Raw genomic sequence first — 15,613 nt, 5'->3', positions numbered from 1 at the left:
CCTTCTGCACCTTTGAATAACAGTCTTGTAATCTGTCACCCACAAACCAAATCAGTCTTCTGTGAAATGCAAAGTATGGGGCTGAGGTTAGTTCTTTTTTTAAAAAAAAGCAGCTAAAGAAACAAATACTAGTTTCAAGTATATTTTTTGTTTCCCATTGTGTGGCTTTTGATTTTTAAGGTAGCTGCTATACATCTCAAATTGTCACGGGTCAAATGTAGGACAAAGACCAGGACAAACTGCATTTGTTTTGATTCTGTTTGTCTGTCTGGTGTATGTGTGTGAAATTGTCATTCACTTGTATTTCAGCTACATTTAGTACACTGGAATCCTGTCAAGTCCACAAGCTTTGAAGAAGCTATCATGGAGAATAATGGTTTGGTTGTCATAGGAGTATTTTTGAAGGTAAACTGTTACTGCATCTGTAGTGATGCATTTTATATATAATTTTAAAAAATTAAAACAGATAAATATATATACTTTTTTTTTATTAAACTTCTTGTGGTTGGTATTTCTGTAATGTGTTCTTGATGACTTGCACATTTATATCTGTGTAATGCAGCTGGGAGCTCATCATGCAGGACTACAGAAGTTAGTAGATGCGTTACCAGCAGTTAAACACAAGGTAATACATATTTTTAAATTAAATGTTTAAATATTCCACTGCATCTCACTATCCTTATTGTTAGTGAGTTTATCAACATACAGAATATTTTGATAGTATCAAGGCATTAATAAACTCTTTATTACTGTCATTGATGTGTGTGGGTTGGGGACTGGACTGAGGTTAGGGCATTTTGAAACTACAGGGAAAGTTGTTGGATTCAAGTAGAGAAAATCACTAACCTTTCAGATTTTATGTGATCGCTTTCTAATCTGCCTGAATCAAGAAAAGCATGTAGACTGTATCTTTGCAGAGGGGCATGACACATGCTTAGTATTTTCCTTACCTGAAGGCTGAGGACCTCTGATACAAAGCCAAACTACTAAAAAATGTTCACATGGTAACTAAAAGCCAATTTTTTCAGAGAATCACTCAGTGCTGTAAAGAGAGACAGTCAGTGGTTACTGCCTGTGATATTAGATTTTCTGGTATCCATTATTTTTCTCCTGTGTACATTTGTTAATCAAAGCCTACAGTCAGGATTTCTTATCTGAACATAACTTTGAAGTCTCTGCAGCCCCTACTTTCGCAGTCAGGAAGCTGATATTAAGGGTGATTTTATTAAGCGGGTGTGTTTCCAGTGGGGTCCTGCAAGGATTGGTTCTTGGCTCTGTGCTGTTTACGCATTTTATCAGTGACCTCTTTGATTCTCTGATATAGTGCAGTGATTCAGTGTAGTATGTTGCTAGCTGTGCCTTTCGAGCTCGCAGTGTCAACACTGAAAGTTTTCCAGTCCCTCTTGCAAATGTCATTGAACCTGAGCCTACGTTGACCCATGCCTGACCTGCCGCCTAGAGTACTGAAAATATATCAACCCAATGACTTGCAATCACTCTTAGAACATAAGAACGGCCATACGGGGTCAGACCAAAGGTCCATCTAGCCCAGTATCCTGTCTTCCGACAGTGGCGAATGCCAGGTGCCCCAGAGGGAATGAACAGAACAGGTAATCATCAAGTGATCCATCCCCTGTTGCCCACTCCCAGCTTCTGGCAAACAGAGGCTAGGGACACCATCCCTGCCCATCCTGGCTAATGGCCATCGGCCATCGATGGACCTATCCTCCATGAATTTAGCTAGTTCTTTTTTTACCCCTCTTATAGTCTTGGCTTTCACAACATCCTCCGGCAAGGAGTTCCACAGGTTAACTGTGCATTGTGGGAAGAAATACTTCCTTTTGTTTGTTTTAAACCTACGGTCTATTAATTTCATTTGGTGACCCCCAGTTCTTGTGTTATGAGAAGGAGTAAATAACATTTCCTTATGTACTTCCTCCACACCAGTCTTGATTTTATAGACCTCTATCGTATGCCCCCTGAGGCATCTCTTTTCCAAGCTGAAAAGTCACAGTCTTATTAATCTCTCCTCATCTCTTCCTGTAATAGACCCTCTAAGAGAGAATTTTCTCCAGAGAAAAAAAATATTTATATATATATTTTATGCCATGAAAGCCCCTCTGAATAAATGTTGACCAAGCATGCTCAGAGAGAACTTCCAGTGCATTGAAAAGAACATTCTACAGAATGCTCAACTCTGAGTGTATACACATTCAGCATATAAAACTGAAATAATCTTGGGCTGACATTTTTTAAAATAGGTATTTATTTTTAGGTTCCCAAGTAAGTGGCCTGATTTCCAAAAGACTGAGCATTCTGCTCCTGTGATTGAAGTCAAAGCACACTCAGGACTTTTGAAAGCGGACTTAAGTGCTTAACTTTTTTTTTACGGTTGCTCAATAATAATATTGACAGCATTTAATCAATAATAACAAATTGTATTGTTCCTAATCTTATCACTGTTTAGATTTTTCAAATATATCCTCTAGGTTTTTTTTCAGAAGTTAAAATATTTAATACATGAATTTTCTTGGATTCTAGGATGCAATTGTTGAGTTTGATGTCTTTGACCCCTCCTGTTTGGTGCCATCATGCCCAGATTATTGGACCTATGATGGATCTTTGACCACTCCACCACTTACTGAATCTGTCACCTGGATTATTAAGAAGACACCAATAGAAGTTGATCAAAATCAGGTATTTATCATGCTAATAGTTTGCTTTTTAATAAAGATGGTTTATTGCCTGCTGGGATAGAGGGGGAAATAAACACTCCACAGAAAGAGAAGTTACTTACCAGTAAGGCGGAGGACATAGAGATTGCCACCTGGCCCAAGGTCTGTCTAGTCTAGTAACCTGTGTCTGACAGGGACCAGCATCAGATGCTTCAGAGTAAGGTATAAGAGCCTCACAGTAGCAGATGTGGGATAATCTGCCCCATAAAGAGGTCTCATCCTGACCTAAGAAATTGGCTTAAGCATGACGTTTAATAGCTCTTCAAAATTTTTTGATAGTGTTAACTATCCAGAGAAATGTCTAATTCTTTTACGAGTCTTGCAAAGTTCTTGCCCTCAGTGTCTTCCTGTGGCAGTGAGCGTTGCTTATACATGCTCATGGAATCCAGGCACTTGTATTATAAACTTCCAGAATCCTCTACAGAGCACTGGGGATACACACCCTTCCTTCCCTTCCCCTTGTGCAAGGTTCCAAGGATATATTTAAAAAAAAAAGGGGAGAGTCCCTAATTGCTTTTTGGTTTCTTCTGACTGCTGAAGGTGCAGTGAGCTCAAAGCTTATCAGCTTTTTTTAATGCCCTTTGAGGGATTGTTTTGTTAATAGTTGGTTAGAGCGACAGTCTTGGGGGAAAAAAAAAAAAAAAAAAAGGGTGCCCGCAAGTGGACTATTTACAAGCCACTTCAAATAGGAACTTGGCAGTTTTAGGTTGATATTTATACTTGAGTGCTCTAACATTCATCCAGTTCTTGTCACTGTGTATTACCTGCTGCTGTTAGTTGTAGTGCCTCAAGTTGCCAGTTTAATACTGCTCTTTGGCATGAAATAGAGGTGGAGAAGTTCCAAACTGGCAGGAGAGGCACAGAGATTAGGAGCAGCAAGAGGCTAAAATTACAATTTTTGCTGGCACTCTTCAGTATTCTCCACCCATCCAAACAAACATGCATCAAGAATGGCCAAATTATTTTGGCATTAAAGTGTTTGCAGAAAGAACGAGGAGGACTTGTGGCACCTTAGAGACTAACAAATTTATCTGAGCATAAGCTTTCGTGGGCTAAAGCCCTCTTCATCAGATAGATGCATGCAGTGGAAAATACAGTAGGAAGATGTATTTTTACACACACAGAGAACATGAAAAAATGGGGGTTGCCATGCCAACTCTTAACAAGACCAATCGATTAAGATGAGCTATTATCAGCAGGAGAAAAAAAACTTTTGTAGTGATAATCAGGATGACCCATTTCAAACAGTTGACAAGAAGGTGTGAGTAACAGTTTGTTCGTCTGTAAGGTGCCACAAATACTCCTCGTTCTTTCTGCTGATACAGACTAACACGGCTACCACTCTGAATTAAAGTGATTTGTTTCAGATCTAGGAAAAATGGGAAAATGTGCCATTTGAATGACACATGATCTGACCTGACAATTCCTCCTAGTTTAGGAGGCACTGAAGGCAAATTCATTCATTTTCACCAAGTTATTGAGGGTTTTACAATGACACATGGCAAGACTGTCAGTTCCCAATACAAACTCCGTGGGAAGTTAATGTCCAACAATAAATTCAGAAATTCCAAATTGTCAAGAATAGGAGTATACATGGGCATATGGCTCTATGTTACACAAAGGGGAATGCAAGAGTTACAGAGTGACTTGAAAGGAAGAGAAAGGTATAACAGAGCAAAGAAGAAAACTTTAATTTGAGGTGTAGTGTGTTCCCTTTTTCAATTCAGACTCTTCTGTATTGTCTCTTCCCTTTCGCTCCCTAAAAATCCCATCCTTTATGACAGAGAACAGGACACTAATTCCCTTATGGGCTTAAAGAAACTACTAAAAACGTCATCTGCTGGATGCCTGGGTTTTGAGAGCTAGCAGCAACACATGTGACTTACTGTTTCCCATGCATCAACATGTGTGTTTCTGAATTAGGAGAACAGAAGTTGCAGGCAGGATGTAATCTAAGAAGGCTGAAGTACAGAAAGATTTATATAAAGGTGGTGCATATCCAACCCAGGAATACACAGGACTCGTCGCTGTTTTGTGATTGGCAAGAAATAAAAAGTGAATAAAGATGTAGTTCACCTGAAGATGACAGATGATTGGCAGTTCATATCTTGTACTGATATAGTTGAGAACATGTTCTTTACCAGCAGGTGGTGAAGATATGCTGCAAGTTAATGCCCAGACCTCTCCGTACCTGAGTTTAGTGCGAGCTCTGATAGTTTCCAAACCTGAGTGATCCTGTATTCCTTTTACTCCGGTTGTTCTTCTGACTGCTAAGTCACTCATTCACCATTTTTCATTCCCAGCTTGAGGAGTTTCGAATGCTGCTCTTTACCTCAGCTGGGCAGGAAGAAAAGAGGATGGTAGACAACTTCCGCCCGCTTCAGCCGCTGATGAATCGGACCGTCCGTTCATCCTTCCGAAACCACCACCTATTGAACATTGAAACAAGACCCAGCGAACATGCCCACCAACGTAGCCCATAGGGTAGCCTAAAAAGAGACAGTACATGTTACACTATCTAAAAGTTAGTAACAGACACTTTATTTTTAAAAATTCTGTATGTAGTGTGTGTATATGCTATAGAATTTCATGGTCAGTCATTGAAGGGATTTGAGATTTACTGGTTGGCATTTCACCTTCAGTGGGTCAGCTTTTCTGTAGCAGTACATACTTATTTTTTACCAAACTTCTAAAGCAAGTAGCAATAACTCATAGCATGTATCGGGTTATTTTCAGAATTTAAAGCAAAATAAGGGAGTGGGGTTTCACCACCCTATCCCATGTCATGGTTAGTTTGTATCTCATGAAATGCTTTTGCTTAAAGACTTCTGTTCAAACTAATAACCCCAACAGAGCAACACTAGCAGACTGGGGGCACAAAAAGAAGTCTCTCATAGATAACAGATCATGTCCATTGTAGGATTACTTTGTGGGAGGAGGGGAAAACCGCGTTCTATAGGCAAAAAGAAAATGGATACACTTTGTAAAGATTGAAAACAGTTTCTTGAGTAATGTGGTACTGATCCTAAAGTATGGTCCAGATGGCCTTTTTTTATCTACCTCTGCTAGCCATAGTTTTCTCTGTATTCATCATGTTTCACTTACTTTGTATATTTTACTTTGTTTAATGTCCATCATGTGGGTGAAATTTGTGTACAAATGGATAACACTTTATTTCTGATGGAAACTAAGTCTGTCTTTAGACCTTAGAAGTTATATGGAATAGATTTGTTTAAGTCATTTTGGAAAACAAATGAGAAATCTTGACCTTAGCTAGTAAATGGCAAAGACTCCAATAACTGAGGTCACTCGGTGTGAGTGAGATCAGTACATTAGCCCTTCAATGCTAAATTTTGAGCCTTATGACAGAGTTTCAGGTTTGCATATTTGATTCGAAAACACTTTGGGGTGGGGTGGAGGGGTGGGAGGCTCTGTTTATTTTGAGTGTGGGCTTTTGCCTAGTTAATTTGAGTGCCTTAGTGTTGTCCTTGCTTCCTTCATTAACCCTGCCTCTAGCTGATGGCCTTTTTGTCTTGAGAATAAAATTTCCCCATCTGCCTTAAAGTGTGGGTCTATTCTAAAATGCAAGAGTGTGTAAATGGCTCTTCTCGTTTCCTAGATCTGCTGTCCTGTGTGTAGTCAGATCCGATCTGCGCACTGAAGCGTTTTCACATCTGTTAGCCCTTCAGAGCCCCCACAGCTTGGTGGGATTGAGCTGGATTCCATTCCTTCTTGTGCATCATCAACAGCATGGTTTAACAACTTTCAGTCACCTGTAACTGAAAACAGTGGCTGGCACAGATGTCACTGAGGGCATCATCTAAATATTATGGGGCTGAAAGGAGTAACTGATGCCATAATTTGGTCTGTAGAACAACTTATATGCATGATTATGCGTGAGAATGAAAGATCCCAGTGTGACTCTTGGAGACGAGATGAAGTTTGCTGCATTCACAGCTAGGAAAAGTGAGACATGGTGGATGAGGTAATATCTTTTATTGGACCGGCTTCTGTGTGTGAGAGAAACACGCTTTCGAGCTACGAGAACTGCTCGTCAGGTCTGGGAAAGGTACTCACAGTGTAGCTTGAAAGCGTGTCTCTTTGACTAACAGAAGTTGGTCCAATAACAAGATATTCCCTCATCCACCTTGTCTCTCTCGTCCTAGGACCAACACTGCTAGAACAACAGTGCAAACAAGCTAGGAAAAGCATCACTTTGCTCTTTAAACTGAGCATGCTTGGCCTGGATTCATTGAAAGTGATCATGAAGCTCAGCAATGCCATTCCTACAACTACTTTTCCGAGTGGAACCACATTGAAGATGACAGTAACTTTGAATCAGTCATTTAAAGGTATCTTTTATGCCTTCCCTGATCACGGCCACTCTCCCAGTAAGGGAGTGATATTTAAACTGTTAAAAATTGCCAGCTACGGTATTCTGTAATCTTAATGCTGCTGCCTTTACATTTAAAGGCTAATGATGACTAGGATTCTATAAGTAAATAAATCTTAAGAACATAAGATCGGCCATACTGGGTCAGACTAAAGGTCCATCTAGCCCAGTAGCCTGTCATCTGGCAGTGGCCAATGCCAGGTGCCCCAGAGGGAATGAACAGAATACATAACCTCAAATGATCCATTCCCTGTCTCCCATTCCCAGCTTCTGGCAAACAGAGGCTGGGGACACCATCCCTGCCCATCCAGGCTAACAGCCATTGATGGACCTATCCTCCATGAATTTATCTTATTTGAATGTATCTTAAATTAATCTAAAATATTCACATGGGTATAATGGAGAGAAGTGATTGTAAAATGGTTACTTATGGTAGAAAAACGGAGTGAATATTAGTTTGAAATAAGTCAGAACTCCACAATCGCCTCTCTAAGTTACTTTTCTGACTAGTTACTGGTTTAAATTTTTTTTTTTAAGTCACTGGCAGTGGAATGGATTTTGCAGGTTTTAGATAATTTCATACCCAGGATTTAAGCATTTTAGCTTTCTTGATGAGTTATTAGCAAGTTCTTGTTCTCTTTTGATTTGCAAAGATTATTTCACTAGTTGATACAGCTTTCATAATATACATAGATGCAAAATACATTTTGTTCTTCGGGGTCTATCGTAAACGTGCACACATGCCAGCTATGCAGATGATAAGCTGCAGTCAGGGGGTACATTTCAGTTAGATAGTCTATGCTCTGATGAGGGTAAAATATCTGGAAGCAGATGTCAATATTAAAGACTCTTGTTATATTTTCTTAGCACAATAAACAAGTTTTTTACAGGGATTTTTCTGTTACAGTTTCACAACTACTTGTGTCTGCATCTGTGTTTACATGTTCATATGGTTTTGTGTGTCTGTGTGGCAAAGAAAGAATATATATTTAAATTACAGGGTAAATTGTCCCATGTTCATACAATTAGTAGAAGCTTGACTTTTATTTTTTACATGTATGGTGATTATATCAGCCTTGCAAAATTGTGTTCACCCAGGAAGAGTTGTTCTTTCAGGAGCAGCAAGAGGGACATCAGCCTTTCCCCTCATTTCTCCAGCATCATGGTAAAAAGCAAATGATTTGATGTGTTAGCTAATAGTGTGTAATTACATTTCATGATGACTTTGCAAGGCTGCATTAAGTCTGACAGATGTCCACATAGTTATCTTAAGGCTTAACTTACTTTAGATGGCACAGTGTAAAGGGGTGTGAATATATAATTCTGTTCTGACTTGTATGATGACCATTTTAGTTATTTAATACAGCTGTAATTAAAAGTTTCCGCATTTTTTTGGAAATGTGCAGCTTATACCCCTGGGAACTGGTGGAAGAGGGGACTTCTGTGGCACTAATTTACTGCAGGGTAAAGATGACCTTGGAGTTAGTGGTATTAAGATAGGGAAGGCTGAAATGAGGATTGTAACTGCAGGGCAGTACCTGTCCAGTCTTACTGTCAAACTTGTGCGCAGTAACATGGCAAACTCAGCACAGGGAGTATTATTGTGAGTTAAATATCACTCTGATAAAAACCTAGCTGTTTGGTGGCTTCATAATGTTAGAATGACTGTATTTGCAACAAAATATTTGCTACATTCCAGAATTCTCAGAGCACTATTCAGTGTGTGATTAACTTATCTTATACTTGAGCTGCATTGTTTTTGACCTCAAGTCTTGGTGAAGAGAATTCTTCTTGCCTTGAAATGCATACCTATATGGGAGATTAAATTGATCTCTCAAAAGTCTGCTTGCTACCAGAGTACTGGAATTTCATTATTCATGTTAAGGGACCTTTTTTTTCCTGGTAATCCTAGGTGTTGATAATGTAACTAACATTGTAGTGGTTTTCCTTATTTAATATTCATATTTGCTGTCAAGTTTGAAAGCCTTCATTTTTAACCTTATGTTCCTCATTATCTGTACTTATTTTCTTGGCAGTTATTGCACTGTGTATTTTAACATATGTATGAGTATATCCTATGCTCATAATTATTATTTACTTATTGAATCATCTGGTAACATGGAATATTTTAGGCTTGTTTTATTCTCCTGGGATAAATGCATTTATTCTTAGTTACCTGATATAAAGAAGTTCTTAGCTGCTGTATTTTTTGAAAATATTCAACTCGTGCATATATACACAATAAAATAGTACAAGAGAATCTGCGTGTGTATTTGTGTAACTAAGGTTTTTTTCAGTTCTGCAAAATTTCTTTCAATAAAATAATGTAATTGCTCCCTAACAATGAACTGGTTCATCATGTGTAGAGTGTAAGCAGATGTCAAACATTTTGTGATCTGTGAAGCTGTGAAAGACACTACTGAACTGTATTGGAATTGGAATTCTGAAACAATGAACTTGGCTGTGTAGAAGCAGTACTGACTGAAGAATATTTGATGGTTCATTGTCCTCTTGAGCCGTGTGAAAGGAGGACTGTACATTTTGAATATCCATTTACTCTACTATTTCATTCATCAGTTACTATTAGATATCACCTAAAGAAACTGTCAGCTAAGTTCCTTTTTTAATATTGCATATTTGTTAACACTGAACATACTTAAGTATTATTGCTATAGCTCATAATTTCCTGACCTTCACATTTTGTGTTTTGCAGTTCTTTATATGCAGTGGTGTGTAGACTTGTCGGTCCCAGGATATTAGAAAGACCATGAGGGTGAAATGATATCTTGTATTGGACCAACTTCTGTTGGTGAGAGACCCAAGCTTTCGAGCTGACACAGAGCTCTTCTTCACGTGTGACAGATTTACTCCCAGTATCACAGCTAAATACAGGGTGGAACAGATTGTTTAGTATAAGTAAAAAGAAAAGGAGTACTTGTGGCACCTTAGAGACTAACAAGTTTATTGGTGTAAGTAGTTAACACACATTTCAAAGGACCATTGAAAGTGAAGTGCCCTATTAACTCCTCTCCAGCCAGAAAAGAGAAAAAAATGGCGGGGGGGGGGGGGAGTTTGTTATACACCATAAATCCAGTGTGTCTGTTCAGTCCATGATTTTTAGTGTCTAGCAGAATTATGAATTTAAACTCCCCGGCTCATCTTTTGAAGGTGTTGTGCAGGTTTCCTTTGATGATGAGGATGGAGAGGTCAGGTATAGAGTGTTTGCTTTAGGAAAAGTGTTCACCCAAAGGTGACAATATTCTTGTCTTTGAACTCACACAGGAAAGTGATCATTCAAGAGCATAGTGTTTGTCTCGTTTCACCCACATAGAGGCTATTGAATGAGGTACCCCACATGTTGTGATTGGCATGTGTAGGAACCATGGATCTTGAAAGGTGTGTACTGTGGAGTGTTGATCACTGTAGCAGTGAAGATATGTTTTAACGTTTCACATCTGTTGTTCTGGCAGGATGTGGTGGTGCTTCGAAATGGAGTGTCATGGTCTGTGGGGAGCTTGCTTTGGATGATGAGCATGGCGAGGTTGGGGGATTGTGTAAAGCCCAGAAGGAGGGGGCTCAGGAAAGATTTTTCTGGTTGGAATCCCCATCGAGTGTGGGTTGTAATTGTTTGACATAGCCCGTATGAGCTCCAGTGTTGGGTGGTAGGTGACAACTAGGGCTGTACAATCAGGGGATTTTATTTATGTATTGAAGCAAGTTCTCTCAGGATATTTGGGTGGCCTGTTCCATGATGGAATCTACTTTGCTGGTGGAGTGTCCTTGTGTGGTGAAGGTAGTTTGAACTGTGTCAAGGTGTATATCCTGGACTTCCTCCTCAGAGCATATTCTGCAGTATCTGAGTGTCTGACTGTAGATAACTGATTTCTTAGTCTGTTTGTGGTGGTTACTGGATCAGTGAAGGTACATGTGGTGATATACGGGTTTCTTATATATCGTTATCTGTAGAGTTCCATTGTTGAAGCTGAGCATGGTATCTGGACACAGATGCTGGTGTGGGAGTGTTCTAGAGAGAGTTTAGTAAATGGGTGGTTGTAGCTGAAGTTGTGAAGGAAATCTATGAGGAAATTTCAGTCCTACCCTGCCATACCATAGCACCTTTAAGATTCAGATGTCATATGGATATTGTGGATTCCCATTTGAATTAATTTTGTTAAACATACATTTGTTGATGTGAAAGCGGGAAATTTAAGATACTGGTTAACTGTTCCTGCCTGAAATTGATTAGACACAATAGACTTGTATATCCAAGATGTTTTCTGGAGAATTGGCTTATTTGATTACAGTAGACTAACTGATTTTTATGATCAAGGCAGTTTTCCTGATAGAAGTAACCTGTGTGTTCATAACCAAAAGGCCAATTTACTTGCGATACAGGTCATTATTTGCCTTTCTTATGGAGGTCCTTTTGATGTGACAAACTCACCCTGTCTGAGTATTAACATATGGAGGATTGATTGGTTAATCAAATCATCATCAAAGATTCTGCAGAATAACTTGGAGACCTAATAAGTTAGCAGTCAGAAGTAATACAAATAGTTAGCCCTTACATATTGGTTTATATCTTCAAAGCATTGTATGAACTAATTCCAACACCACCCCTGTGCAGTTGGTGTTCTCCCCATTATACAGGTGAAGAAACTGAGCTACGGAGAATTAAGGCTCTGATCCAGAAAGGTATTCAAGCATGTGCTTAACTTTAAGAATATGGATAGTTCCATTGCAATCCGTGAAGCTACTTGCATGCTTAAAGTTTGACATGTGCCTGCTGAACTGGGGCCTTGCAGAAGGAACTGATGTCAGAGTTGGGAGATCCTGTTCTCCCACTAGACCTTTCCCTGAAGAGAAGCTGATGGTCATTCTGAATCAATGGGCAATATCCTGTGCAGTAGGAATAAGGCAACTATGTAGCTCTGAATCCATGAGACAAAAGGTACTATTTTAAAGTGAGCCACAGTGATTGTTGAATGAGTCTACTTTGTCTCATGTGATCCCTAACCTAAAGAGAGGGGAGCTGTTAACCTGCACTTGCAGCAGCAAAATTAACCATAAAATCCAAACGACACGTAAATACTGGTATGAGAGCAGACCCGCCCTATTTATTTAAGAGGAAGTACAGCGTATATACTTTCAGGTTTCCAGTTTTGCAGTGTTTTTAAAGGAGTCTGATTACACAACAGGCAAGTATTAATGCGGGACATGATGATGAAGCATAAGTTTGCCAATGCATTTTAATTAAGCAAATGTTTTTTCAACTTCAGATGTAGTAAACTTAAATTAAGTGTTCCAATTAAGTATATCATACTCCAGTTTCTGTAATTAGATTAAATTCGTTGTGTAATGTAGTATTAAGCTCTCTGAACTGGCCTTTAGCGTCACTCTACAGCATTCCACTGGGGTCTTATGAAGAGATAAGTATGCCTAGCTGACAGGGTGGAGAAATGCTGTAGTCCTTACGCTGCGGCTAGCAAGGTCCCCCGTGCACCAAAGAGGACCAGGATTGTATAGAAATAGAATAAATAGAGCAAATTTTGGATGAAGGAGGAGCTCTCGGAACCTACGCTGAAAGCACAAGAAAGCTTTGGGCAATGGGATAAAGGACAAACAATGTCACTGATGCAAATGAACTGGACATAAAATTTGGGGAAAAGGTGCACTCTTTAATGTAAGTGGATTAACTCCACAAGGTAAGAATTTAGTCTAAACCAATGGTAAAATAAATCCAGTGACAAGTGGTCCTGTTTATGTAGCTGTGTAACTAAATGTGTACATCCCTACAAGACATGATGTGCCATCTGACTTATTGACTCAGTTATTCTGGATCCTGTCTGCTAGTTTCTGGTGAAGTGTGTTATGATTAGCTGTATCTATTACAGCAGTTCAGTTCATGCACAAACTCCTATGGTTGCAGTTCTGTAAATATTGTGCTCGGAGCAAGAAGCTGGCACATAAGATCTTGCTGTGAAAGTGTTTCGTGTTTTATTTTTAAACTTGGATTTGCAAACCACCACTTACACATGATGATGGGGTTAAAAGAAAATGCCAAATCCAGTTAATGGTGGATGTTCACAATAAACCTATTCCATCTGTGATGCTTCTCTGGGATACCCAAGGTTGGGAGGCACCTTGCTACCACCCACCCTTAGCATGAAGAAGTGTCAGCTGTGCCTACCAGGGGTCACCTCCCCAAATCCACTGGCCACAGCCAACACAAGCAATCTCCTCTAGGCCTCACAGGCCTCTCTGTCACTCTGCAGGTCAGTGATTGGCACACCCCCACCCTTGAGCCCTGCAAGCATCTCCCTGGAGTGTTCGAGCCCGTGTTCCACTGGCCACTCTCAGGATCTGCTGCTTCCAAAGAAACGGTACACCTCAGCTTACCAGTTCTACCTCAGATCACTGCTCTGCTTAATAAACAGCACTTAGGTATGTTTACAGTGAAATCAAGAATAGGTTTATTTAACAAAACAGATTCAAAGCAATAGCCAGTGGAAGTATTGGAAACAAATGGTTACATATAAAATAACACCCATTATAAAGCCTAGACTTAATTAACAAGATACTGTCATAACTAGCTCACCCAAAGTCCTTACACCATGTTAGTGCCAGGGTGGGTGTGATGCTCTTTTCCTAAGACAACCACACTGCTAGCTTGTCTCCTCAGTGAAGGATCCATGGTGTCTCTTGATACCCCTAGATATGATTTAACAACCCATAGTCCTAATTCATAAACAGGACACTGCCCTGCTGATTGCTTCTTCCTGTGGCTTTTATCTTGTTGATTTTTAATCACTTGATTAGCATCAGGCTCAGTAGGCAAACAGACATGCGTTATGAGGTGGACAATACATGTATGATCAGACGGGAACATAAAGGTCTGTTTCACATGCCCGAAAGGAACCTGTTCAGCATTGCTACATAATTCTTAAATATCATTGGTACATACATTTCACAATGATTATGATGACCAGGGGGCTAGTCCATCTCTTGCTAAAGACCTCACATGCCACCCTTTGGTGAACTGCATGTATCTGGCCCACAGGATCCCTGTACAACTCTAGGCACCACCTGTGCCCTCCGCCAGTGCAGGTCCCAGGGTCACATAGCCTGTCTAAACTTACACAAGAAATGCTTCGCATTCAAAACCTAGTGTTCAGTAAAGAAACTGCTCTATTTTTCCCAATGCCTACACAAGTTGGCTAATTTTAAATGCACTAGATCAGGGGTGTGCAAACTACAGCCCAGGGGCCACATCAGGCCCTTCAGACGTTTTAATCTGGCCCTCAAGCTCCTTCCGGGAAGCAGGGTCTGTGGTTTACCCCGCTCCACATGTGCCGTGGCTCCATGCAGCTCCTGGAAGCAGCATCCTGTCCCCCCTCCAGCTCCTACATGTAGGCACAGAGAGGGGGCTCCGCATGCTGCCTCTGCCACAAGCGCTGCCCCCGCAGCTCCCATTGGCCAGCAACCGTGGACAGTGGGAGCTGCGGGGGTGGTGCCTGCGGACGGGGCAGTGTGCAGAGCTGCCTGGCCACATCGCCGCTGCTTCTGGGAGCTGCTTGAGGTAAACGCTGCCTGGAGCCTGCACCCTTGACCCCTCCAGTGACCCAACCCCCTGCCCTAGGCCTGATTCCCCTCCCACCCTCCGAACCCCTCGGTCCCACCCTTCTGCACCCCAGAGCCCACAACCCCAGCCAGAGCCCTCCCACCCACACCCCAGCCCCAGCCCAGAGCCCCCTCCAGCACGCTGAGCTCCTCATTTCTGCCCCCACCCCAGAGCCCGCACCCCCAGTCGGAGCCATCACACCCTCCCACACACGAACCCCAAATTTTCTGAGCATTTATAGCCCGCCATACAATTTTCATACCCAGATGTGGCCCTCGGGCCCAAAAGTTTGCCCACCTCTGCACTAGGTAGATCTATATTTCATTTAAAGGTGCAGGTCAATTCAGGTTTTGTTAAAAACAAATTTTTTACAAACAACATTAGTATGAATATCTTCACTCAATTGTTCAGAACAGTCCATTTTTATTAGAAATAATGTTTCTCTAGTGTTTGCAATCCAATTTTTGCAGCATCCTACTTCTGTATGAAAACTAGAAAGTGAAAATGTTTGTCTTCTATGATTACGGTAACACATACATAAAAGTGTCTATAAACAAAACTAAAAATAGCAAATTTAATTTCATTGTCCAAGGATAATGAAGTGCAAAAATAAACAAACACCACAAATAGTGAAAAGTAAATTTGATTTTAAAGTTCTTTGTTTAATAATCTAAGGAAATGTTGGTCCAGATTTCTTCAACTTTTACTAAGATTTTCAAAAGTAGCTATTCAATACCTCATTTTTTGAGTACCCAACTTGAAAGAACCTGATTTTCAAAAGGTGATGTGCACCCTTTCACTGGAAATTGAGCCCATGCAAAGTGTTGCAGGTTGCATGTCCAAAAATCAAGGCATCCAAAATCA

At 40.4% G+C, this 15,613-nt stretch overlaps 1 protein-coding gene across 3 annotated transcripts in view; it reads left to right on the top strand.

Annotated features, from left to right (window-relative positions):
- The window catches only part of CA5A (carbonic anhydrase 5A), a 32,709-nt gene extending 26,410 nt beyond the window's left edge, over positions 1-6,299 (top strand). For all 3 annotated transcript variants that reach the window (XM_084644982.1, XM_084644981.1, XM_084644983.1), the window contains exons 4-7: positions 310-405; positions 563-625; positions 2,542-2,697; positions 5,039-6,299. In XM_084644982.1, coding sequence (XP_084501108.1) covers positions 310-405; positions 563-625; positions 2,542-2,697; positions 5,039-5,218 — 495 coding nt within the window. In that variant the 3' untranslated portion in view covers positions 5,219-6,299. The remainder of the gene's footprint in view (positions 1-309; positions 406-562; positions 626-2,541; positions 2,698-5,038) is intronic.
- Positions 6,300-15,613: the final 9,314 nt, after the last annotated feature.

The sequence above is a fragment of the Lepidochelys olivacea genome, assembly GCF_965140295.1.
Source record: "Lepidochelys olivacea isolate rLepOli2 genome assembly, chromosome: 12".
Lineage (NCBI taxonomy): Eukaryota > Metazoa > Chordata > Testudines > Cheloniidae > Lepidochelys > Lepidochelys olivacea.
This window is presented reverse-complemented; position numbering and strand designations above follow the sequence as displayed.